The sequence below is a fragment of the Oryzias melastigma genome, linkage group LG17 (assembly GCF_002922805.2).
Source record: "Oryzias melastigma strain HK-1 linkage group LG17, ASM292280v2, whole genome shotgun sequence".
Classification (NCBI taxonomy): domain Eukaryota; kingdom Metazoa; phylum Chordata; class Actinopteri; order Beloniformes; family Adrianichthyidae; genus Oryzias; species Oryzias melastigma.
Window position 1 is genome coordinate 7362606 of NC_050528.1, and position 27577 is coordinate 7390182.

The following is a 27577-nucleotide window of genomic DNA, read 5'->3' on the forward strand; positions in this document are numbered from 1 at the left end:
TCTCAGGAAAGCCCCAAAAAGTAAAATCTTCCGACATAAAAGCCAACAAAGTAAATACTTAAGTCTAAACGAGCTAAAAAGGGTTTCATAATAATAAAAATAATACTAGATAAATGTTTCAAACACCACAATAAAAGCTAAAACTTCAAGATAAAATTCTAATTGAGCCAAATAAAAGCTCATATTGTTCAAAAAATGAAATAATTATGTCAAAAAAGTGAAACATTTTTACATTTATAACAGGAGTTAAAAAATGAATTCTAAAAGTCAATAAAAAAGACAAAGTGATAAAAACTTGCCTCCTCTAGCTTACATGAGAGTTTTTCTCTGCCTATTTGTTAAAGTTTCAATGAGTTTATATGTATTTTATTTTTTAGAATTTGTGCCATAAAAACAAAACTGCTTTGAAATCATCAAAAATTCTTATTTACTTTACAAATGCAAAATATTTAGCTTTATTATTTTCAAAGCTTTATGTTTGAATATTATTTAAATGATAATATATCTATTTATTACAAATATATATATATAGATTTAAGGGATGATTTAATTCGCTAGAGATATTTCAAATAATAGCAGAAACACATTTTTGTTGTTTATTTGTACACAAAATATTTCAACTGTGAACTTTTTAAGTCCCAAAATGGGTTTTTAAATGCGCTTTTATTTAGAACTCAATTTATATATAATATTCAAATATTTTTAGAACTATGTTATATATCATGGTTATATTACTTATTTTTAAGTCTATAAGATTATTTTTTACAGAACATATTTTGTCAGATTGATATATTCAACAAATTCCACTTGCAAGCAAACAGTATTTTAGATATTTTTTTTTTTTTTTTTGCATAAACTTATCACTTCTTCCTAATCAAAAATGTTTCCCTTAAGTTGTTTAAATTGTTTTAGTTTTCAAAACAAATGTTCACATTGATAAATCAGGGGTTGAAATGAAAATAAACTAAGAAAAAAAAGACTGAAGAAACAAAACTAAACTTTGGATTTACTCACCATCAAATGACTCCAGAGGATGATTTGGAAAAATACAAGAATTTCATGCATCGCTAATGAGAAAATGGTTGGAACTGGGAAAAAATAAAATAAAACAACAAATTAATGAAAGTTGTGTTTGATTTTTGATGTGAAATTGGATAAAAAGAAGAAAAAAAACTAATAGAAATACTGAACTATTTTTGGCTCAAAAAAGGCGCACAGTTGGAATTTGTAGTGCCACACAAAAATACAAATGCAATAAAACCAGAGCTTTTTCTTTGAAGTATCAAAGATTCAAACACAAGCATCTCATCCACCTGAGGTCATGTGGCAAACAAATGTGTTTTTTGTAATTATGAAGTGTTTAGAAAATGGAAAAAAAAAAAAAAACGTAAAAGCAGCTGAATGTTCAATAGATTTGAGGAGGGAGTTACTGAAGAAAAAGTTTAATGCTGATAAGTAAAAAAAAAAAAAAAAAAAAAAATCAGACATGACCAGCAGAATGTGAACTTGGTTTAGTTTATAAACTCGTCATGGAGGGGTTAAAGTAAAAAAAAAAAACTAATTGGTGCACACCAGACAGTAACTGGTGCACACCGGATAGTAACTAGTGCACACCGGATAGTAACTAGTGCACACTAGATAGTAACTACTGAGCATTAGATAGTAACTGCTGCGCACCAGATAGTAACTAGTGCACACTAGATAGTAACTGGTGAGCATAGATAGTAACTGATGCGCACCAGATAGTAACTGGTAGGTGCGAGGTAGTACCTGGTGTGCACCAGAAAGTAACTGGTAAGCAAAAGATAGTAACTGGTGTGCACCAGATACTAACTGGTGAGTATGAGGTAGTAACTGGTTAGCCCAAGATAGTAACTTGTGCACACCAGATAATAATTGGTGAGCATGAGATAGTAACTGGTGAGTGTGAGGTAGTAACAGAAAACTACGAGACAGTAACTGGTGAGAATGAGTTTGTAACTGGTGCGCACAAGATAGTAACTGGTGAGCGCCAGATAGAAACTGGTGTGCACGAGAAATTAGTTTTTGTTGTTGTTTTACTTTAGGAACTCTTTACTTTTAGCATCAAGTAAAAAAAAAAATCAAAGATGACCAGCAGAATGTGAAGTTTATAATCTTAATCATATAATCATCGGAGGGGTTAAAGTAAAAAAACAACTCTGCACATCTCTTCTTCCTCCGCTCCATCCCTCAAGCATCATCTCAATCTCCAAAGTCTTTATAACAAACACGGTCAGAAATCTTTTCCCTATAAGTCAACAGCACCAGTGACAGCCATAGTTAACAGGGCAAAGACAGATCCTTTATAGTTAGTGAATCAAAAATTATTTAATCCCCAAAAAAGGAAAGACTAAATAACCTAAAAGTGGAAACCAGATTGGAAAATGCTAAATTATTTTTATTTATTCTCTTCATTTTCTAAAAAAAAAAGATAATGTAATGTAATTTACCCTAAAGAGAGACTTGGATAAGAAACAAGTATTTTAATTGTAATTCATTAAAAAAAGGTTTTATTTTAAGCTTTTGGAACCTTAAAACTTCTTGTCTATTTTGGAATTTACCTCTGTATTTTTAATTTGAATTTGCTTATTTGGTATCATTTTAATCAGAAAATGACTGACTGCAGCACCTACGTCATCACTACAAGCTTTTTTAAAGTCCATTTTTCTTTTATTTTCTCCTGATTTACAATGATTTAGATAAAGAAATTCTCAGAAAGGCCATTTTAATCTTAATTTGTTTTATACATTTCCTCTTTTATTAGAAAAATGCCACAAGAACAAATTAAAAACACGAGTTTCATCACATATGATCTTCTAAATGTTTTCTTTCCTTTCTTTTCTGAAAACGGCCTTTAACGTAAATAAAAGTTATTGAAGTTTTTAAATGATATTCTCTGCTCTTACCTTAACAATAATGGTTTGAATGCTGCTCATGTGCGTCTCCCTGGATGAATGCTGCTCCATGGTTTTCCGGGATGCTTGCACGGTGATCAGAATTCCCGTGTAGGACGCCACAATAACGCAGCACGGGAGGATGTAGCAGAAGATGAAGAGCGCCACAGTGTATGAGCGTGCCGTGGCGTGCTGGTTGGACAGGCGCCAGTCAATGCAGCAGGCGGTTCCGTAGGGTTCTGGTCCGTACTCTCCCCAGTGAACCAGAGGGGAGCAGGCGAACAGCAGAGCATAGAACCAAGCGCAGGCGATGAGCAGGCGGCCGTGGAAAGAGGTAAACCTGTTCCCTGTGAAGCAGAGGGAATCCAAATGGCAATGTGTCTGCTTTTAGTTAATACTATGTAAAAGTAGGAATAAAAACTGGACCACGTTTTAGTCAGAAACCACAAGACCCACTCCAACAAAAATAGCATTTTTGGTATTTTAAACATGTTTTTGTACTTTTTTTTCTTATGATGGTGGTTCTCAGTCTGCGCTCCAATTCATCCCAAAGGTGTTCTATGCCGTTCAGGTCAGGATGAACACTGTCTATATGTCTGAGTGCTTGATGTTATACACCTGGTCAGGTGATTAAGACACCTGATTTTGATCATTTGGATGGGTGAGCCAATACTTAAAAAAAATAGTGTATTTAAAATGCTCCCAGTGGTCTTCAAATGATATATATGTTGTTTTTAGCGTAAAAAAACAACAAAAACTTGTGTTTTTTTCTTGGACAGATTCAGCTGCGCGGCAGGAGTTTATTAGGAATTCGCCACAGAGTTGTGGATGGGATTATCCATCTGTTTACATGCTCTCCCATTAGTTCAGAAACTCAGAGTCGCCCACACAGCACTCAGAAATGCAATTTTAAGCTTTAATTTTCTTTATGCCCTCTATCATAAGAAAAAGGCCATAAGAACATTTTAAAAACACTATTTTCCTTGGAGTGCTTTAACCTTTTGGAACCTTGGGTCTAAAACTTTTCTACTTTTGAATTTACTTATGTATTTTCAATTTGAAAGTCTACTTGTTTGTTTATTTGGTAACATTTTTATCAGCACAACCTCACCCATCTTACACTATATTTATTTTGTCCATTTTCCATGTTTTATTCACACACTAGGCATAAAATGATGCAAAAACAGAAAATTCCATCTGGAAAAAAGTGATTAATTTTGATGTGGAGACCCCAAAAATGTTCAATGAACTGAATTTACAACATAATTGAAAAGTTTTAGGTGTCATTTTATAAATACAAAAAGAAAAAATGTGTTAGCAAACTAATCAACGTGTTTTTGAATGAAAATACTAGTAAAATTCCAGGTGAAATGAACAGATTCCTTTGGGTCAAAACAACATTTATGAACAGTTTGTGTTGATAGAGGAACATCACAGACCTCACAGCTCCATGATGTGACCTTTTTTGTGCTGTACTTCAGTCTGAATGTGTGACTTCAGCTTCCAGGCAGCGCAAAAATTAAGAATTTTTTCCCCTAAGGACACTGCTGTCCAGTTGAGATTTTTCCAGGAATTGTTTTTTTTTTTTTTGCATCTCTCTCATAAATATTTCTTATTGTGTTTATGAAAAAAAAAAATAAAAAGAGAGCTTTTCTGGAGAGGTTTTATCCAGCTGGATTTCAGGTGTTCGGCTGGAATCTGCTCACAGGTGGGGGGGTGTCTGTCTGCTCTGTTGCTCTCCTCTCATGACAGCAGCTGGCAGGACTTTTTCGGAGAAACGCAGAGTTTCTGCTATTTCAATGCCAGTAGTTGTTGTTGTAGTAAACTTAAGTCGAACCCAATACAAAAATAAAATTATGATTGATTTCCTCCATGTGGGATTTCTAATAGCGGACAGCTCCGATTCGCTCCACCACGGGCGCACTCCTCTGCCTTACATCAAAGTTTGTCTTCTGCCTCATTTATTCAAATAAAAGATTGGTTTTGCTAAAAAACTAGAAATAAGGGCCATATTCTCCCCTTTATACAATAAAATATCAGTTACAGAAGATAAAAAAAAGTTAAAGTTCCAATTTTTTGTTCTGTTTTCACTTTGCTGAAAAAATACAATATTATAAACATCAATTTTTACACCTTATATCTCCACTCACCTAAATGTTAAATACATTTCTTGTATTATATTAATATTTCTGCGGGTTTTATTACAGAAATTAACCTAAAAATAATACAGAACGTCTCACTATCTGAGACAGTAACATTAAAAGGTAAAATATTACTTTAAATAACAAGTAATCTAATAGATTTCAATTTGGAAGTACATCGACTGATTGTTGATCGGTGTTTATTAAAATAGACTTTAAAAGCTTTTATAAATAAATAATAAATATACTCCTTTGAATCTGAATAAAAGGCCCGACTGCAGTGAAATAATCAACATCACAAATACTTATTGAGTGTGACTCCTTTTGCTTTTCACTCATCAAAGAAGCCCTGAGGTGAAGTTCTCCTTTATGACCAGCTTTTAAAGGTTCATTTCGAGGTAGAAATTCCTTCTTCTTACCATAAAGAGGGTAACAGACTTTCACGAAGCACACCACGCTCAGCAGGGTCAGCGTGGTGAGGCTGCAGAGGCCAAACAACATGCCGCAGAACGCGTACATGGAGCACACCGTTCGTCCATACAACCACCTGTGTGGGAGTGAGGAGGAGGTGTGAGGAGTTCGATCAATCATGCATGTCTGCAAGAGAACATTTTATGAAAACCACGACATATTTGGCTGAAAGTATGTCGGATTTTCAAGTAAAATATTATTCTCTATAGTCCTTACCTGTGGTAGACACTTGAGGTGATCGCCATGGGGTAGAGTGAGAGAGTCAGGCCCAGGTCGCTGATCGCCAGGTTGATGATGAAGCACTCGGCAGGTTTCAAAAGGTGCTTTTTCTTGTATGAGACGTATAATAGTGTGCTGTTTCCAAGCAAAGAACAAACTCCTGCAGAGATACACATAATTCTGGATAAACAAATGATAAACAAGTAACACCTCAGGTGATAAACTAACTGATCAAATGAAAGCTTTGGGAAACTTCATATAAAAGAGGAGTTTATGGACTTTTTTTATTGGTTCTAATGAAACTTACTCTATCACACTGATTGTGATAAAAATACTTTAGTGGACAACAAAACCTTAACATATGATTTATTATAAAATGTCGTGATTGGGGTTAATGCAAACTGAAAATAAATAAATAATACATAGATAAATCTACTACAAATAAATCAAATATTTTAAGAAATCAATTCATAAATTGTTTAAAAAAGGAAGGAAAGATTGACAGAATGAATGCTGTTCTGACAATGTTACTTTAAGTGATGATGTTGCTACTTGTGGAGTTGAAATCTTAATACGAAGTGTAATATTACATAGAAAAATGTAATACGTTTTATAGAAGTAGTAACAGAGAAAAAAAATATTAATTATTTACTAATTTATTATTTAATTTCAGCATTTTCATTTTACTTTAATTACATTTTTTTATTTTTCAAATTTAATTATTTTTTATGTTACTAGATTATTTTATTAATCTAATTTAATTTTTATTTTATTTTTTATGATTTTATTTCATTTGATTTATTTCAATATTATTTCATTTGATGTTGTTTTCATTTTACTTGATTTCATTTTTATTTCCTTTGATTTTACTCAATGTTTATTTCTTTTGATTTAATTTATTTATTATTTTATTTTTTAGTTTTTATTTGATTCGATTTAATTCAATATTATTTAATTTTATGTTTTTTTAATTTAATTTAATTTAATTTTTATTTAATTTGATATAATTAATTTTTTTCCTTTGATTTTATTCAATTTTTATTTCTTTTGATTTAATTTATTTTTTTTATTTTATTTTATTTTTTTTAGTTTTTATTTCATTTGATTGAATTCAGTTTTTTTCATTTGATTTAATTCAATATTATTTAATTTATTTTTCTTTTATTTGATATAATTCAATATTATTTAATTTGATTTAATTCAATTTTTATATCATCTCAACCATATTTTGTTGTATTAAACTTTTTCTTATTTTTATTTTACAAATTTGCCACAACCCAGTTCTAGACATTCATTTAACACCTTTTTTCAGACAGAGTGCAGATTATTTTTTAGGTTACAGATGACGTATTTATTGATTATCATCAAAAAAAACTTGTTTTGATTTTAATGACTCTTCAGCTTGATAATTGCTCTTTTAGAGTTTTAATTGTGTTTTTATTTTTTATTTAGATGAGCAAGAGTATTTCCTTTCAGATTTTTGCAGGCAATAAAACATATAAGTCACTCTAATTTTGATCACAGGTAAAAATGTTTGCAAGAAATTCACCTTAACAGTAGAATGTGCGCGAAATTACCACCCACAAGTATTTCTCCTGGTTATACACAGTCCCTGAATTCATTGATTTTCCATCTGCAACCCATATTTTGTTCACACCTCTCTGCAATAATTGATCTGCGAGAACATTAAAAAAAACATAGCCCTTAAAGCGTTGCTCAGTTAGTTTAATGTGCAACCATTGCCGTGCAAAGAATGACTGAATACAGAAAGATGCTTTTTTATGGGGAGATCTACTTCTTTAACACAGGAAGTAGTTATCAGAGGTTTATTTTCAATCTGATTTTTCATAGTTCTGAACCCCCTCACCTGGTTTCAGTGCTATCACCTTGCAGGAATAACACTAGGCGGTCCTACACATCAATAAATGAAACACAATTGTGCACATATGCAATACTGCAAAATCAAAGACTGAGATTCACCTAATTAAGATTTATTTTAGAGTTTGATATTAACAATGTTTGGTCAGAATCTAAAAAACAGAGCGTATCTACAGAGTGAAGAGGAGGAAGTGATCCAGGTACTCCGTGACAGAAGTAAACTCACACGGCTTCACAGTGTGTTGTCTCTCATCCTGCTGTGACTCATCTCCTCTTAAGCAGCTCTTGAACTCAACTTGTTCACAGCGTTATTAACTCAGCTGTTGGTCTGTTCAGAAATAATTAAAAAGGTAAGAAAATGATTTTAAAATTCTGCAGACGTAGCTTACCGAAGACAGAGTACACCACAGCCACAGTGATATCCATGTTCACGGAGATGTTGGAGTGGAACGCCATGTCTTCAGCCTTGAGCCCCATCTAAGAACAGATTGTTGAGTCAGCAGAAAATGTTATGAAAGGTTATTTACTGTTGTTTTTATTCATAAATATCTATTGTTCATTATGCAAACTGTACATTTTTGTTAAACCGTGATACGTCCTGCTGCTACTGCTGGACCTTTTTCCATCCAGTCCTTCTGCTCACCTGGTGGGTGTGGCCAATGTGCATTAATTGGCACCTGCTGGTTATTTTAGACAGGCAGGGAGCAGAGCAGCAGGCTCTTTGGTTATGAATAGAAATGCAAACAAAGAGAATAAATTAATGTATTAGAAGTTTTAGGTAATTCTTTTTAACTTTAACGAATCAAATAGCTGCGTAAAATATGATCTACTATCAGAGTGGTTTATTATTAGAATTCATACCATTATTTGATACTATTCACATGTACAGATATTTTATATAAATTTGATTTTGCACTAATGTTTTATAGTTGATAGTAAAAAGAAAAGAAAGTCTAAACACTTTTTGCTTTTCTTGCATTCTAAATTCTTGTAAATCTGCATCCGGAGGAGCTCACTTGACACAGGATGTATTTTATTTTGAAGGAACTTGTAAGAGCTGCCGTCTAAGATAAATGCTTTATTTCAATTTTTGTAAATATTAAAAAGCTAATTTTTATAAATGAATTGCTTGATAGCTGCAAATAAATAACGTTTTTTTTGTAGGTTTTGGTCAATAAAAACTGGACCAAAATGACTGTTTAGCATAACGTGTCAGACCTTTGTTTAAGACATTAACGCAACATTTAAGACACTTTAGAGCACTCTATGCATGAGAAACTGTATGTCAATCCTTTTTACCAACAGTTTTAGAAGTTCAAATCTATTCAAATAGTTCTTTTTATATTTTCATTACAATATTTCACACATTCACCTGTTAATTTCAACTTAAAAATATGATTTCTGGGTAAAAATGTTTATTTCTTGTTTGAAATGAAAACTTTTGACTTCTGGCCATATTTTTTTATTATTATTATTTCCCTTAAAAGTGACCACATCAGACTGAGTGATATAAATAAAGGCAAATATATGGATATTCACAAAAATAAAAACTTCACGCAAACACTACATTTATTTTATTTATCTAGTAATTTATTTCCTGCTGATGACTTTTTTTTTTTTTTACAGTTTTTATGACACAAGCAGGAGTTTTCAACACACAAAAAAAGCTTTAGGAGACAAGTTTAGTGTAAAGTTTTCAATGTAAAAATGTAACATTTTAAGGTGACAAAAATTAGTAGACAATTTCTTAAGATGCTACACATATTTGAAAGATGTGTTGGTCTTGAATTCACAGTTAGAAAATTGTGGAACTAAACTACAGTTTGGACGGAAATGGAAGAAAAAATAAATAAAAAACAAATTATATTTTTGCTTATATAAACTCCGAGCATTCATATTCTTCAGCGCATTTAGAACTAAAACTTCAGGTTTGCATCGTTTCGATTAATTATGTCTTGACCTTATTACATATAAATTGAAGATGGATCAAGGCGCTTTTAAAAAGTCAATTTTAAAACAAACTTTTACGTTAAAAGACATTTAAGGTGATTTACCTTAGTCCAGACCACTGCTCCAGTCAAAGTCCAGGAACTACTTTTCCTTCCGAGCACGAGCTCCTCTTTCACCAGGAGTTGTCTCAGATCCTCGCGCCTCAACTCAGCGCGAGCCTGGCTGTCACAGCGCGCATGCGCTGACTGCTTTCACTCATCTGGACCATACACCCAGATGCTCCAAGCTCCTGGCTGCTCTGATCGATTCATGACGTCATGCTACGGTGTGAATTTATCGGCGGGCTGGTTTTCTCCAGAGGGGGCGCGCGGGGCCAGGAGTTGGGGCGGTGAAGCGCGCGAGGCATCGCCCCATTAAGCACCTCCCGCCTCTCACTATTAATATTTTTGCTAATTATCCTCCTGCCGCATGAATCTGTCTTCAGAGGGGCAAGTCACTGAGACTGCGGTATTTGTTTCAGTACAACCTGAAATATTTTAAGAATTTGTTTTGACTGGAACATTTTAAATAAATTAAAACATTAATTTTATTTATTTAGCACATTTAAAAAACGGCAAGAAAACCATTAAAAGACAATTAAATACAGTGCAGGGAGAGGCAAACCTAAGATGCTTATTGAAGGCCTCCAACTAATGTAAAAATACATAAGAGAAAAAATAAAACTATAGTGAATTTACAATATTAAAATAAGTTTAACAATAATACATAAAAACAGTAACAATAAAATAAAAATAGGTAATATGTGACCAAAGAAATTTAATAAATATGAATAAAAAGTATAAGACTACGGGGTGAAATCAGTATCAACTTAGTTAATGAAAAAATAAGATAGAAAATTTAAAAAAAAATGAAAATTTGAAAGCAGCTTTAAAACTTGAAAATACATATTTTAAACTTGAACGAATTATTGAAATTTAAAAAAAATGTAAACATTTGAAAAAAAACATTGAAAACTTGAAAGAAATATTAACCATAGGAAAAGGCAATTATAAGGCAATTATTAAAAAAAACTTGCCAATTAAAAATGTTTATTTGTACTTTCGACTTTCCTTTTTTAATTTCTTATTTTTTTCTTTCAGTTCTCTTGTTTTCAGTTTCAATTCAGAGTTTTTGAGTTTTCGCTGCTAAGCTCATCTGAATTTTTCATGGGGGCGGGGCTTTGAGCAGACAATGAGAAACATAAAAAAACAAAAGTTAAAAGTACTACTGTTTAAGTAAACATTATTTTTTAATTGGCAACCTTTTTTAAAATCAAGTTTCAAATTTACTATATTTTTTAAAATAAATTTTCAATATTTCTATCTATCAATTTTTCACTTTTATTTTTGTCAAATTTTCAATATTTCTTTCAAGTTTGCAATATGTATTTTCGAGTTTAAAACTGCTTTCAATTTTTCAATTTTTTGGTCAAATTTAAAATGTCTGTTTTTCAATTTTTCAATCTGTTTTTTCATTCACTTTAAGCTGATCCTGATTTGACCTCATATAAAAATAGCAAATCACAATGAGAAAGACAAATTTCAATTGACATAAGGCATGAGGAACAGTTACTACTAAACAGAAGTTAAATGCATTTTAAAGAATCGTTGGCGTAAATTTAAAGAAATACAGGTATTTGCACAGTTTTACTGCTCTAAATCTAAATTAATATTGTTGACATTGACAAGTGAGAAACTTAGAAAGATGAGCAACTGTAGAGGTACGAGTTGAACAAGAATGTCACTGAGAATAAACTATAAAATATGTAGGAATGTTTCCTTGACTAAAAAGTATTTTACAGGTAAAAACACACATTTGAAAGAAGAAAAAAGGATTTGAAGTCTCTGAGATAATGAGGCAGATTGTAACTCTGACATGGATGCTGTTCTAACAAAGATTTGATCTACGAAAAGTTTTAACAGAAAGTGACTAAACTAAGATGTTTACATGAGTTTAATCTCTCAGTGGATGAGTCAAAACTAGAAAAACCTTTAAAAGTGACTGTTTACCCTAATTTTCAGATCATGATGTTTTCATGACGGGAACTTCAGTGGTTGTATTAATCTTTTTTTATTGGGGCATCCAAGGTGTTGGTGAAGCCTAGGCCACCGCCTACCTTTGGCTAATTGTAAACCCGCCCCTGCCACTCTTTTACGCACGAGAAATATTTTATCCTGTTCAGATTTCAAGTTTAAGTTTCACATTTAAAAGAAAATCTTGATGGATCGTGGTTTTCTGAGACTGAACTTTACTTTTTCAACCATCAAAAGCAAAAAAATCACTTAAGGTAAAACTTTCACGTCAACAATGGAAGTAATTATTTCAACCTTTCACGCTTTCTTAAGTATTCAAACTCCTGGAGGGCAAAGTAAATATGTGATATCCAGGACTTTGCATAATAAAAGAGGCTGGTTCATTATCATTTTTTAAATGATTACCCAGCATTCCTCTTGGATTCATGTAGAAATGTTGAATTTTGTTTTAAAAAGTGTTCAACTTTCACTGAAAATTCACTTAAATTCCTCAGATTAATGAACATTTTTATTGAAAAATGGTCCGTTTGAACTCGGAAAGCATCACTTAAAAAACGATTCACCGCCGCAGTGGCGTGCTGCGTTTAATTAGAACTCATCTTCACAAGAACATGACTTCAGCCAATCACACGGGGTCAAAACCACACATGGTGGCACTTGGAATAATTCAGAAACTTTTGAAGCAAGGAGGAATTATCTTCAAAAGAATTACACTCTAGGAGGAAGAAAAAGAACATTGCTTGCCGTTTGCTCTCCCTCCAACTGTCATGAATGAATTTACACATACAGGCAGCAACGTAAACTAACAGAGACACAGACTGGAACTGACTGAGGCAAAGCTTAAGATGAAAGCTTCATTCAAGGTGATTCATGGTGATTTAAGGAGTAATTGTCACGGCCACAGAGGAATGAATGTTCACGGTTAGATAAACGCAGACATCAAAGTGGAACTACAGAAGCATTAAACAGAAACTTTATTTCCTGAAGTAAAGTCCCTGCCTTTTTACATGAGGGTGAGTTCAGAGAAGGAGAAAAAAAACAAGTCATTCACCTCGTTTTAAAGCACGTCTTTATTATTTTTAAGTGTATTTTTACTCAAATGGCTGCATCACAGTGAGTTACAAAGAATTCTTATTAAATTTAAGAAAGTCAGACTCTATTTGAGCTTTTTTTTAATAGCAAATTTCCTCAAATTAAATAAAAAATAAATTAATTCATATAACAATTTTTGTTTTGGGTGTTTTTCAAATTTTTTCTCATGATGGAGGACACAAATTAAGCTTAAAATTGCATTTCTGGAGATTTCTGTTTTTAAAACTTTGAAAGGAACAGAAGCCGCAAGTTCCACATTTCACTCCATCCTGATAAATAGATCATCTACGCCTTTGTTTTCCTCATCCGAGCTGGCTCCACGATTCATGTCTAAATGATGCGTTTAAGTGCTGCTAGAATGCCGGGTCATCGGAGTTCTCTTTTCAGCCACGTTGAATTTAGATTGTGAATAATATCTGGTGAAACTTGACGTTCTCCCACTTTTCTAAACAGATATGCCTGCTAATTAATAAAAAAAATCAAAATATACGTTTTTAAAACACTGAACACTAGTGCTGCCACAAACGATTTTAATGGTCAATTGTTTTTTTCTGATTAGTCGACTAATCATGTAAAGCACACATATTAACCATCATTAGCTTTAAACTAACTAAAAACTAAATATATAGCATTAGTTTCTATAATGCTAGTGTGAATGCTGTAAGCTAAAGATGCTGACATTGATAGCTAAAAACGCTGAAGCTAGTAGCTGAAAACAATGAAGCTAATAGCTGAAAACCCTGAAGCTACTAGCTAAAAACCCTGAAGCTACTAGCTGAAAACCCTGAAGCTACTAGCTGAAAACAATGAAGCTAATAGCTAAAAACGCTGAAGCTAGTAGCTGAAAACAATGAAGCTAATAGCTGAAAACGTTGAAGCTAGTAGCTAAAAAACAATGAAGCTAATAGCTAAAAATGCTGAAGCTAGTAGCTGAAAACAATGAAGCTAATAGCTGAAAACGCTGAAGCTAGTAGCTAAAAAACAATGTAGTAGTAGTAGTAGTAACCTTTATTTAACCAGATAAAAACCCGTTGAGATCAGGATCTCTTTTTCAAGGGTGACCTGGCCAAGAGGTCGGCAGCACACGTCTCATAAATATGGTTACAGTGTATAACAAATTTTGAATGAATTTGTTGAAGCTAATAGCTAAAAACGCTTAAGCTAGTAGCTGAAAACAATAAAGCTAATAGCTGAAAACAATGAAGCTAATAGCTAAAAACGCTGAAGCTAGTAGCTGAAAACAATAAAGCTAATAGCTGAAAACGCTGAAGCCAGTAGCTGAAAACGCTGAAGCTGATAGCCAGCTAAAATATTAGCTAAATGCCAAATTAGCCTTAAAAACTGAAAAAAAGCCTTAGTTAACCAAAATAGCTAGCATGTAGCTGAAATATTATCTAAACTCCAAACTAGCCTAAAAAACAAATAAAACCTAAAATAGCCAAAATAGCTAGCATGTAACTGAAATTTTAGCTAAACTCCAAATTAGCCAAAAAACATTAATAAAAGCCAAAATAATCCAAAAAGCTAGCATAACACCACAATAACTTTCAACTTTACTACACTCCGACTCCATATAATATAAAGTAACGACTAATCAACAATTAAATTAGCTGTCAACTGTTTTAATAGTCGATTAGTCGTCGATTAGTCGACTAATCGTGGCAGCCCTACTCAACGCTAAAGTTTCACCATTCTCATCGCTCCCCTGGAGCTGTGGTTCCCCGGCAGCGCCTTCGCCACAGAGCTCTTCCGCGTTTGCTGGTTCCCACTCACGCCGATAGCCGGCGGTCCTCCTCGACACCCAGAGAGCTTAGTGGGACGATCAGTTCTACGACAAGTTTTCAGATATTATTCAAAATCTCAGTTCAAAGTGGCTGATAAGAAAACTCTGTTGACGCAGCAGTTAAATATGAGAGGCTGTATAAGACTTAATTCATACGTGCTTTCACGCACACTATAAGAGTTTGAAGCAGAACTTTCATTGCTGATCAACTCAGAAAAGTCTCTTTACTGTAACTTTTAGCTCTCAATATTGTTTATGTTAATATGTGCTTAAACTGGGATTTTTGTTGTTTGAAATCATTTAAATAAAATCCATTTCACCTTCAGGAGTTTAGTCTCATGATAATTTTCAAATTCTGTCTAATCCTGTTTTTTTTAAGCTTTTCACCATTTTTACAGTGAAAAACTGAGAGAAGAAAAGTGATTTTTTTGATTTCCTCCTTCATCTGCACAGACTGCTGCTCTGTCATCGTGAAGCACGCTCACTGTGGGAACAGCAGCCAATGAGGCGGAGCCACGAGGAGCCGGCAGATGCACTTCGGATCAGATCCAGTCTCTGTTGGGGCGGCACTGACAAGCTCCATCATGACCACGGCCCGGTTACAGGTAATGAAGGGTGAAAGAGGAACAGCATACACAAACCGGATAAAAAATAAGGAGTGTGAGCTGCAGCACCACAATCTTTGTCTTTGCTATAAAATAAGAAGTATTTCGTCTCCAGAATGCTTGATCTTTGAGTGTAATGTGATGATGTTTGAGTTTGGTATCAGAAAAAGGCTTAAAAGAGGAACATGGATAAACACAAACCTCTAAAAATCACTGAAAGCATCAAACATCAAATCATTATGTGCAATTACAGCAAATGATGATGTCCAGGTCACGCAGTTTCCCAAACATAATAGCAGATTCCAGTATTAGAAACATGACGGGAAACGGGTCGGAGGGCCAGACGGAAGAAGAAGATTTCAAACAGAAATAGTTTCTAAAGCTGAAGACGTCTCTTCTGTAATCCAGGACTCAGTTTGGAATGAAGCTGATTTTTGAGCTGGATAACGACGACTAAAACAAAAACTGGAGAAAGTTCGGGTCAAACAGACCCGGGAGTTCACTGAAAGCCAAACGGAGGCTTGTTTTGAGTTTTTGGGTGAAACTGTCTTGTTCTGTTTGGGTTTGAGGAAAGGTTTTAACTGCAGCTGTCGTTTCAGTAACCAGATTACGTAACTATGCAAAACTGTAAAAAGAAGTAACTAAGTAACGGTGGAATTATATAAATTTCAAGCAATCAAACTCTACTTGACTTTAGTTAATTATTCTGAAAATAAATTAACCAAATGTGACATACAGTAAGTGTGTTTTGTATTTTCTAATAAATTAATTTAATTATTTCTGTAATGAATTTGAAATATTTGTGTTTCTTGTCCTGTATTTTTCACAATATGTGCTTGAAATCAATCAATCAATCAATCAATCAATTAATCAATCAATCAGTGGCGAAAAGGTTTTTGACAAAAGTAGATTCCTTCACTCCTCAGTCAAACCGTTCTCTCCTTTTGGCTTTGAAACAAACCTCTCTGTCTCCATGGAAATAGCTTGTATCCTTATTCAATTAATTTAATTTAACCTTTATTCATCAAATCAAGACAGATTAAGAAAAAAAAATCTTTTTTTTCAACTATAGCTTGGTAAAAGCAAGAACCTTTTAAGAAATAAACTAAAAGGAGTTACAGGGGACACATTGAAAAACATCAAGATAAAACAGAAAAAACACAATTAAAATAATTAAAATCATTAGAATCCTAAAATGAGGATATAAAAATTAAAAAAAAAATGTCTTGTAGATTTCAGCTGCAAATAATAAAAGATCTTGACCAAAAATGCAGCAAGGGTATTACATAATCAGAATAAAGATTAGGGTGAGGTTTACTTAAGCTTGAGCTTCGTTCAAATCTCAAAATGTTGAAAACTTAATTAGTTAATTATTCGTTTTTTAGTTCTAAAAGTCTGTTTTTGATTAAAAACATTTTTTGCTTTAGGTCAACGACACACCTTTGCCATAGCCAAATATGTAATGTACATTGGAGCTAAAAACTTTATGGAGTTAATTAATCAACTGATCTTTAATTAGATTTAGGATATTTGATTTCCTTACATGAACTTCCTGATTGTAGATTATTTTGTTCAGAAAAAGGGAAAAATCTGTAATAGAAGATTTTAAAACTTAAATAGTTAAACTTAAATATTGGTTTAATGAAAATAGGTTTTCATTTAAATTACAAAAAACTAAATTTATGTTTTTTTGCTAATAAAAACAGGATGAAATGAAACGATGAATTGATGGAGTAAAAGTTTGAAACGTTTCTGAGTTGAGATTTCATGGGGTAATTTTGGATGAAACTTTGTCTTGAAAGCCTCATATATCATAAATTAAAAGTAAAGTAGCTAAAATTGTATTTGTTTTAAACAACATTAAGTCACATGTGTCAAAGTCTAGGCCCGGGGGCCGGATCCGGCCCTCTAGATAATTCTATCCGGCCCTCCAGATCATTTTATTTTATTGTTATTAATGGTCTGATGTTATCTTGCACTTATTTCTATCTTGTTTAATTTTGACAAAATATATTTTCATAGAGAGTAAAATATTGAAAGTTTTGTTAAGGTTTAAGTTGATTAATTCTGGAATAATATTCTTGCCTTTTTATTATTCATAATTATGTTAAAAAGATACAGTTTTAAAGTTTAAAAAATTAGCATTATGCTAGCTTTTTTTTTAAATTTGCCATTTACTAAGATTTTTTGGGCTATTTTGGAGTTTTGCTAAAATTTCACCTACATGCTAACAGTTTTGGCTAATTTAGGCTTTTTTTTATTTTTTTAGGGTATTTTGAAATTTAGCTATTTTTTCAGTTACATCCTAGTTGTTTTAGCTAACATAAGTTTTTTTTTTAGGCTAATTTGGCATTTAGCTGATATTTTAGCTGGCTAGCTTCAGTGTTTTCAGCTATTAGCTTCAGCATTTTTAGCTATTAGCACTAGCATCTTCAGTGGCCAAATTCAGCTTACAGCATTCACACTAGCATTGTCACAGGTAATGTTATATGTCTAGTTTATAATTATGTTAAAAAGTTACGGTTTTGAAGTTTTAAAAATTTAGTTTCAGAGTTTTCAATAAATGTTTATCCTGTGTTCTGGATTTTGGAAATACAATTTTTGGAAATACAATTGCTTTATTTATAAAATCAAGATAGCTGAAATTTGGGGATTTAGTAAAACAGCAAACTTTATTCGGATGCTTAAAGTTAAAAACAGAATGATGCCTGAGAGCCTGCAAAATGTTTTTTTTCACCTTAGAAGAGGAAAATCATAGACAGAAATATTATTTAAATTTTCAAGTTGCTCGCTCTGTTTCATGTTTTTCTTCTTAACAAAAAATTCTGAAATTTTGTACTAATATAATAAAATTAAAAATATATTTCTAAAGAAAAAACTTCAGGAATATGTGTACTTAGTGTGTGGTGGTGACAGGTGCTAAAAGTAATCTAGAATTGTCTCTTTTTACTTGTTAAGATGTGATATCGGGGCAAAAATACAAAAAAAAGAATTATATTTATCTCACTCCTATCATGAACATATGTGGACTATAGTGTTGTGTACTGAATATGTTAACCATGAAAGGAACAAATAGAAAGAAAGAACTCCTGATAAAAGAATTTACATCACCTATAAGCATAAAATGAATCAAATCAGAAACTCACACGACGGGTTCACACGGCTTTGCTATATTTTGTAAAAATGCTTCACATAAATTATCCTGAAAGAGGAAAAAACTCTGATATTATATTGTTTATGCACCAGATTTCACATAAAACAGCAAAATACCATCAAGAAAGTGTTCCTGAGACAGAATGAGAACACATGAGCCTCTTCTACGACACGTCAGAGGATCAACTTATCATTCTGATGCAGCAAATGAAGCATCGCATCACTCCAGACTGAACACCACCACTAAAAGCCTCTCTGGATCCTCACATGTGACTATTTTGGGGTCACATATGTGGAAATACATTTCATATTTTTTTACTTAAATCACAGATAAATCCCAGAAAAAGGTTCGGTCAGAACGTGAGCTGCATCAGTGAAGCTCCATTGATCCCATTTATCTTAGCAATGCATTTTCTAAGTGTTATAAAGCGGGGAGCGAGAAATATCAATAGGTAATCACCAACGCTGAATATGTGCAGCTATCTATAACGTTCATTTATAAATAGTTTGTCCTAGTTTCTGAAAAATAAATGTAGCTTTAAGGGTAAATTGTTTCACTTCTTTAGTTTTGATCAAAATCATGAGTTTTTAGATTCAGAGATCACAACATTTTTAACTGTAAGACAGTCTGAAAAAAAAAAATTACAGAAAAATAATGATATGTTCAGAAATGTTGGAAATTTAACATTTTAAAAATATGGATTTAAAAAAAAAATGAACAAAAATGGTATTAGTTGGTTGAAAATGGGATTTATTATTAAAAATGAATGCCAAACACAGGATTTTTCAGAGTTACAACAGTAATGACGTCCGTGATTGTTTTAATATGAAATATTTAAGAGCATCCCATCATTTTCATATAAATCTCACTGGGTTTTGTTGTGTCACGGAGATCTAAATCTGGCATCCATGAAGTTACTGTTGAATGTAATGAATTTGACATCTGCCAGCATGACCACGACTGCAGAAATTGTATAACAGATGGTAATAAGAGAAAATCTACATTTTTAGCATAACAATATTAATATAGTAAATTAATCTAATTAATTGATCTATGCTCTTTTACAGAAGGTTATTTTAGCTTCAAAAACTGTTTCTCTCTCTCAACTTCAGGACCGATAACTAAAATGTTCGTTTTCTCCTGGTTAAGCTGCAGCAAATGATTTGCCATCCCTGATTTTATATCTAAAATACAATTAAAAATTGCTCTTATTCAGTCATTGCTTTTCAGTTTGACACATTTCATTTGTATGCCACTAACACATCAATATGAAATCTAAAAATGACTGATCCAGCTCTGAAATCCACTCTGATTATTTGGGTAAAATATTGTAGAATAAATACAAACACCCGAAATAATTAGAACAGAAAAAATTTGAATATTTGCTGTGATGCAAAAGTTAGATCCAGGAGCAGCAAAGAGAGAGTAAGCAGAATAGGATATTATATTTAGAGATCGTCCAAGAAAAACGTCATCTGGAGTCAGATCAAGCTGACATCTTCGTCTGAAAATGTTCAAATCTAAACTGAAAACTTTTATTTAGCAATGTGTTTTAAAATAGGAACTATTTTATGTGTATGTTTTTAATATTTTACATTTCTGAATTTTAATCTTGTTGACTTTTAGGATTTTACTTGTGTTTTATCAATAGATTTTTATTTCCTTTTTGTAATTTTGAAATATTTTTGTACAGCACTTTGATTTGCCTTGGGCAGGATATGTGCTTTATAAATAATTGCTTGCTATATCTTATATTTAAAAAAATCACATTGACATCTCTTGATATATTATATTATTGATATAAAAGTGTTCCCAGTTGTTTTTTAATCATAATTTTGTCATTTTTAACCAACATCAAAAAGCTTCTGTTGTTTTTTAGGACATAGTTTCTGCAGAGAGGCCTCTGAGATGTAGGCGGGACTATTAGCTCAAAGTAAACCCCGCCCCCCTTCCCCTACTTATTCACAATTTACCTCTTTTTCCTGATTTGCAACAATCAGAATGAATTCAATTTCATTTATACAGCCCGAAATCACAAAGGAAATTTGCCTCATTGAGCTTCATGCAGGTAATTTTACACATGCAGAGAATTAGTCATAAAATATCAACAATTGCTAAAAACTAAACAAACTAAATAAAACTGGTTATCGTTGCCCTTAGACCCTCCCTCCCGGAAAGAAAAAACTCCTAAAAAAATACCTGAAGAAATACTCATAAATGCAATTTTGAGTTGAATTTTATTTCTATCATCATAAATCACCACAAGAACATGATTTTAATCAGAGTAGATCTTTAAAAATAGCATCACCTTAATCCATATCACTTATTCAAGCCCTTAAAAAAACGCAAGTATTTGCTGATAAAGTGGATTGAAGTTGTTGAATAACTCGGCTTTTTTACGGCTCTGTCAGTTATTGACATGGAAGCTCCGAGTGTTTTATCATCCACCAACACCTCTGTCATTCTGTGCAATCACAAACCGAGAGACGGTCGGCGACATGGCAGCAAAAAAATGCAGATGGATATTTTTCCTTCAGGTTCTTCTCTGCGGGTCTTCCTTCTGCCTGGTAAGAATCATTAACTTGTTACATTAGAGAATAACTCGTCACATTTTTCATTAACCGTACAGTTATATTGTGATTTTCTCTGTTCTGCAGCCCACCCCAAAGATTCCAGGTAAACTTATTTCTCAGAAAAACTACAAATTCAACTTCATCACTTGATTTTTTTTCTTTTACTATCTGACAGATTTTGACGTGGACGGCGGGCGAGATCGTGATATTTTCGACATCAACGAGGGTATTAAGAAAGGCCGTTTTGTTTTTATGGTTTTAACCATGTGATCTGTTCAACCAAACATCTTTATTCTCCACAGAAGCCGGACTGAATCTTGTAGAGGGAGACATTGTGCTTCATGGGGTGAGTTAATCCAATCACTTTTCGTTTTCTGGATTTGGTGGTGGAGAGTTCCACCTCACCTCATTATCTTGTTTTTATTTCTTTTCAATTGCTTCATTTTGGCAGAAGCAAACCAGGAATTCTATTATCGGAGATGAGTACAAGTGGCCAAGGACGATTCCGTACTACATGGAGGACGATTTAGGTAAAATCTGAAGGTTACCAAAAGCTTTTGCAATTATTATTGTGTTAATCAAATTCTGAAGACGTTTCCAAACTTTTACCCGACAAAGTTTTGTTAGATTTCCTCACTGTTTATGTGAAATTAATTTAAATAGCCCTTATGGAAAGCTGTTTTATCATTAAATCATGTCCTTGATATCAGGCTGTTTTAAGCCTAACTAGCAATGCCAAAACTAAAGCTACTAGTTAAGTAGTGACGGGAAAAAATGTAAACAGAAAGGTTAACAAGTAATGTTTTTAAAAAAGTGGACTAGTTTACTTATTACACTGTAAAAAGGCAACTGTTAACTAGTCACATGCAGATTTTTTACAAGTTAATTAGTAAGGGTCCTGTAAAGCTCACTGGTTAACTAGTAATGTTTAAAAATATGCACTAGTTTACTAGTAACATTCTAAAAAGGCCACTGTTAACTAGTCACATGCTAATTTTGTACAAGTTCATTAGTAAGGTTCCTGTATGGGCCACTAGTTAACTAGTAAGGTTTTCAAAAATCTGCACCAGTTTACTAGTAACATTCTAAAAAGGCCACTGTTAACTAGTCACATGCTAATTTTGTACAAGTTCATTAATAAGGTTCCTGTATGGGCCACTAGTTAACTAGTAAGGTTTTCAAGAATCTGCACCAGTTTACTAGTAACATTCTCAAAAGGCCACAAGTGAACAAGTCATATGTGGATTTTGTACAAACCCAGTAGTAAGGCTCATGTTAACTCACTAGTTCACTAGTTAACTAGTAATGTTAAAAAATATGCACTATTTTACTAGTAACATTCTAAAAAGGCCACTGTTAACTAGTCACATGCTAACTTTGTACAAGTTCATTAGTAAGGTTCCTGTATGGGTCACTAGTTAACTAGTAAGGTTTTCAAAAATTTGCACCAGTTTACTAGTAACATTCTAAAAAGGCCACAAGTGAACAAGTCATATGTGCATGTTGTACAAACCCAGTAGTAAGGCTCACGTTAACTCACTAGTTCACTAGTTAACTAGTAATGTTAAAAAATATGAACTAGTTTACTAGTAACATTCTAAAAAGGCCACTGTTAACTAGTCACATGTTAATTTTGTACAAGTTCATTAGTAAGGTTCCTGTATAGGCCACTAGTTAACTAGTAAGGTTTTCAAAAATCTGCACCAGTTTACTAGTAACATTCTAAAAAGGCCACAAGTGAACTAGTCATATGTGCATTTTGTACAAACCCACTAGTAAGGCTCATGTTAACTCACTAGTTCACTAGTTAACTAGTAATGTTAAAAAATATGCACTAGTTTACTAGTAATACTTTTAAAAAGGCCACAAGGTAACTCGTCACATGATACATTTTTAACAAGTTTACTTGTAAGGCTCCTGTGGGGCTCACCAGTTAACTAGTAATAATTTTAAAAGTGCACTTCTTTACCATTGACATTCTAAAAAGGTCGCTACTTAACTAGTCACATGCAAATTGTGTACAGTTTCACTAGTAAGTGTCCTGTAAACCTCACCAGTTAACTAGTGTAACCAAAAGATCATACTGGTTAACTAGTGACAATCTAAAAAGGTCGCTACTTAACTAGTCGCATGCAAATTGTGTACAGTTTCACTAGTAAGTGTCCTGTAAACCTCACCAGTTAACTAGTGCAACCAAAAGATCACCAGTTAACTAGTGACAATCTAAAAAGGTCGCTACTTAACTAATCATATGCAAATTGTGCACAAGTTATCAAACAAGACTCATGTAAACCTCACTAGTTACCTTGTTATTTTTTTTCTTTAACTAGGTAACTAGTACGACTTACATAGATCTCACTCATCATCTAGTTAGCATTCTGCATGCCACTAGTATGTACCATAGCACCAGTACTATATTTTTAGTCGTACTAGTTAACTATTGAGCTTTACAGGAGCTGTACTAGTGAACTTGTACAAGATTTGCATGTGACTAGTTAACTAGTGGCCTTTTTAAAATGTCACTGGTTAAATAGTACAATATATTGGTCGCACTATTGAACTAGTGAGGTTTACAGGAGATTCACTAGGTAACTTGTACAAAATGTTCATGCAACTATTTAACAAGTTGCCTTTTTAGAGGGTCACTAGTTAACTAGTATGAAGTTTTGGTCTCACTAGGTAACTAGTGAGCTTAATAGGAGCCTTACTAGTGAACTTGTACACAATTGGCATGAGACTAGTTAATAAGTTTACTTTAGGGAGTCACTATTTAACTAGTACGGTCTTTTGGTCACACTAGTTAACTAGGGAGATTTACTGTAATCTTGTATAAAATTTGCATATGACAATTTAACAATTGAAATTTTTTTAGAGTGCAACTAGTTAACTATTCCACAATTTAAAAAGGGTCAGTTAACTAGTTCACATGTTGGCTGTCACTAGTTAACTAGTTGTACTTTTGGCATTACTAGTTAGGTTTTAAACAGTCTGATAGCAACGATATGGATTTAATGATAAAACGGCTTGCCATAACTCGGTACTTGCAGGTTTTATGCCATTCTCCACTGTTGTCTTTATCAGCACATACATAATGAGTCAGATGATCATTCATTGGTGGTGAATATCAAAATAACCTACCATAGTAGAGAAACTGGATTTGTGTTTTCTTTTGTATGATCTACTTTGAGCAAAATGTGTAATTGTAAACCTGAAAAAAAAAATTAAAACCATTTCAGCTAACAAACCCGATTCCTCATCTTCTTTGCAGAGATCAATGCAAAAGGTGTGATCCTTAAGGCTTTTGAGCAATACCGCCTTAAGTCCTGCATCGACTTCAAACCGTGGAGTGGAGAAGAAAATTACATCTCCATCTTTAAAGGGAATGGGTAAAGCAAGAAAAAATTTTTTTTTGTATTCAGTGTCTTAAAAATAAAAACTAAATAATTTTTTTTTGTGTGATGTTATTTTTAATTTTTCCCCAAAAAGCTGTTTCTCGTCTGTTGGGAATCGCCGAGTTGGGAAGCAGAGATTATCCATAGGAACAAACTGTGACCGCATTGCCACCATTGAACACGAGTTCCTCCACGCGTTGGGTTTTTGGCACGAGCAGTCCAGATCGGACCGGGATGACTACGTCCACATCATGTGGGACCGCATCTTAGATGGTACGCAGCATCTTACACTGCAAAAATTCAATCTTATTAAGAAAGTTTTTTAAAAGCAAAAAAATATTAGTCTACAAAAAACATGTGATTAAAATTCTTGATAAGACAATTTTTCTTACCCCATTGTCAGATTTTTGCTTTTTTGTGGTAAATCTCATAAGAATTTTGACTTATTTTAAGGGTCTTGTTTTTGCAGTGCACTAATAAAATACGGATGTTTAAGTAAATGTTTTCCTCTTAATCGTGCTTGTTCAAGTCATGTCCTTTAGTGCAAAAGCTCTGAAGGGTGGTATACATTTACAATATTTGACATCGCTTTTAGCATAGCTTTTTACTGCATGTGTGATAAGCAGGTTTTGCTAAGCTTGTTGCAACATCCTAACAAGATAAGCAAAGGATGGAAAACTCTTGAGAAAAAGGTATTTTTTTTCCTCCTGTCTAAGGAGGAAAAAATCTCAAATCTATGCCTAATCTTTTGGAGATACCGTGATGAAATATGGGTATATTTAGATTAAAGATTGAAAATTTGAATATAGATTCTGAGAGAGTGATGACCTCTTTTGTAAAATGTCTAACGCACAGGAAGAGAACACAACTTTAACACCTACAATGACACCACCTCCAGCTCTTTGGGGGTCCCGTACGACTACGGCTCCATGATGCACTACAGCAAAAACGCTTTTCGCAACGGTTCTGAGCCCACCATCGTCACCAAGATCCCCGCTTTTAGCGACGTGATAGGCCAGCGGATGGAGTTCAGTGACAGCGACCTGCTCAAGCTGCACCGCTTCTACAACTGCAGTAAGACTGAAGGCTTTCTTTTGAGAAAATGTGCTTTTTATTAAAAAAATATATTTTTTTAGACACCCTTTTAGACTGTTAATGCAGATAAAATTTGAAATCTCAGTATTAAGTGCTTGTATTTCTCCACTAGTTTCCTAATTTTAAGATGGATCTTACGTAAACAGCAATAAACTGTTAGACTCGGAGTGCAAAAGCAAAACATTTGCCACAATGTATAATTAGATTATTGCAGTCCAAAGTACCTGCTCATCTCTGTTTGTGCCATGTCTTGCAGCGCAAGGCTCCACCTTCCTGGACTCGTGCGACTTTGAACGAGAGAACATTTGCGGAATGGTTCAGGGACACGAGGATAAAGCCGACTGGGTCCGAGTTATCAGTGCCGCCGGCGGCCCAGACATGGACTACACCAACAACGGCAAATGTGTTGGTGAGGAGGGTCGAACATGGGATTAAGTTAAAGCTTTTCAATTTTTTAATGGACTTTCTGGAAACTTTCAAAATTGTTATTCCATCAGTGTCTTTAGTCAGTGGTCATCATCACATTTAACCCTTGTGCTATCCTATGGGGTCCAAATGACCCAAGACTTACATTGACGTGTAATCCATCCCATGACAAAGGTTGACAGGATTTCATGTCTGCCACGGACACTAGAAACAATCAAAAATCACTGGAAAAAAATGTTAATTGCACTGACTTGTGGGGTCCAGATGACCCCACTCCCAATGTCAACATACCTAGGATAGCACAAGGGTTACATAGTTCACCTCCACTTATTATCCTAAATTAGAAGCACCTTTTTGAGGTCATTAGTTGTATAAATTCACTTGTCCACCTCATTTAATCAGTAAAACTCAAACTACTAACAGCCAAGACCAAAGAGCTATCCAGTGACACCAGAGACAAAATTGCAGACTTCCACAAGGCTGGAAAGGAGTCCAGGGCAATTGTCAAGCAGTTTGGTGAAAAAAGATCCACTGTTGGAGCAATTATTAGAAAAAGGAAGAAGCTAAACATGATAGTCAATCTCCCTCGGACTGGGGCTCCATGCAAGATCTCACTTCATGGGGTCTCAATGACCCTAAGATGGGTGAGAAATCGATCCAGAACTACACAGGAGGAACTAGTCACTGACCTGAAAAGAGCTAAGACAACTGTTTTCATGGTTATTGTTGGTAATACACTAAGACGTCATAGTTGGAAACCACACATGGCACTCAAGGTTCCTTGCTTAAAGGGTAACCAAACAGGGGCGTTGGAGGCTGACTCCACCCACAAGCAAAATGTGAAAATCAAGTCAGAGGGGTGGGGCTTGGGGACTGCTCTCATTACTGAAGCTGCTGATCATGACATCAGATCTCTAAAACTCACGCGGTTTGACCCATCACAAAATTCAACTGTAACACCTTGTTTCAACCTGTAGATGATTTTTGACTACATTTTCAAGAATTGAACAATTTTATTTTAATTTGTCAAAAATGTGGCAATGACCAACAGACAACACTTTTAAAGCCCCGTTTATAGAGGTCAACAGCCAAAAAAAGTTGATTTAGGGTTTGGTTACCCTTTAAATCAACACATGTCAATACCTGTCTTAAGTTTGACTATTTGGATGATCCAGAGGAATCATGGGAAAAACCAAAACAGAACTTTGGTCTGAACTCCACTGTTTGGAGGAAGAAGAATGACAATCCCAAGAACACTATCCCTACTGTGAAGCATGGAGGTGGTAGCATCATGATATGGGGTCATTTTTCTGCACATGGGACGGGACAACTGCAGTTTATTAAGGAAAGGATGATCAGGGCCATGTGTTGACAGATTTTGGGAAAATGAATGAATGAATGAACGAATGAATGAATGAATGAATGAATGAATGAATGAATGAATGAATGAATGAATGAATGAATGAATGAAATGGTTTATTTCAAGCAATCAGGTCATAATACATACATAACATATCACTTAATAAATCACAAGTTGATCACTTGAAAGGGAGTGGAAGGAAGCGAACTTATATAATCCCACCCGACTCGACCATTTTCTCTACATGAATTATCAATATCCGGTTCAGGACTTAATATCAAATATTAATAAAATCAGGCTATTAAGGATCATTGAAATCATTAATGTGATGAAGTTTCAAAGCATCCACGACAAATCATTTACATTAATCAGTAAAGAAAATTAATACCATAGTGATTGTAAACTTTCCAGTAATCATTACTGCATATTACATAAACAATAATCTAATATT

At 33.6% G+C, this 27577-nt stretch overlaps 2 protein-coding genes across 8 annotated transcripts in view; one reads left to right on the forward strand and one right to left on the reverse strand.

Moving 5' to 3' along the window:
• opn7a (opsin 7, group member a) overlaps positions 1-27577 on the reverse strand; it is a 31499-nt gene that overhangs the window by 1208 nt on the left and 2714 nt on the right. Inside the window, exons 1-6 of one of the 7 annotated variants that reach the window (XM_024273189.2) lie at positions 9679-10009; positions 8014-8101; positions 7851-7952; positions 5744-5906; positions 5476-5603; positions 2928-3262 (exon numbers count right to left, since the gene is read on the reverse strand). In XM_024273189.2, the coding sequence (XP_024128957.1) occupies positions 2928-3262; positions 5476-5603; positions 5744-5772 (492 nt within the window). In that variant the 5' untranslated portion in view covers positions 5773-5906; positions 7851-7952; positions 8014-8101; positions 9679-10009. Of the gene's footprint in view, positions 1-2927; positions 3263-5475; positions 5604-5743; positions 5907-7850; positions 7953-8013; positions 8102-8198; positions 8996-9678; positions 10011-27577 lie in introns of those variants that run through there. The other 6 variants (XM_024273188.2, XM_024273186.2, XM_024273184.2 and 3 more) reach the window with 6 other exon arrangements.
• si:ch73-40a17.3 (meprin A subunit beta) overlaps positions 20445-27577 on the forward strand; it is a 15839-nt gene continuing 8706 nt past the window's right edge. The window contains exons 1-9 of the mRNA XM_024273178.2: positions 20445-20847; positions 20938-20956; positions 21029-21079; positions 21156-21199; positions 21305-21383; positions 24122-24239; positions 24340-24518; positions 25101-25319; positions 25597-25749. Coding sequence (XP_024128946.1) covers positions 20779-20847; positions 20938-20956; positions 21029-21079; positions 21156-21199; positions 21305-21383; positions 24122-24239; positions 24340-24518; positions 25101-25319; positions 25597-25749 — 931 coding nt within the window. The 5' untranslated portion in view covers positions 20445-20778. The remainder of the gene's footprint in view (positions 20848-20937; positions 20957-21028; positions 21080-21155; positions 21200-21304; positions 21384-24121; positions 24240-24339; positions 24519-25100; positions 25320-25596; positions 25750-27577) is intronic.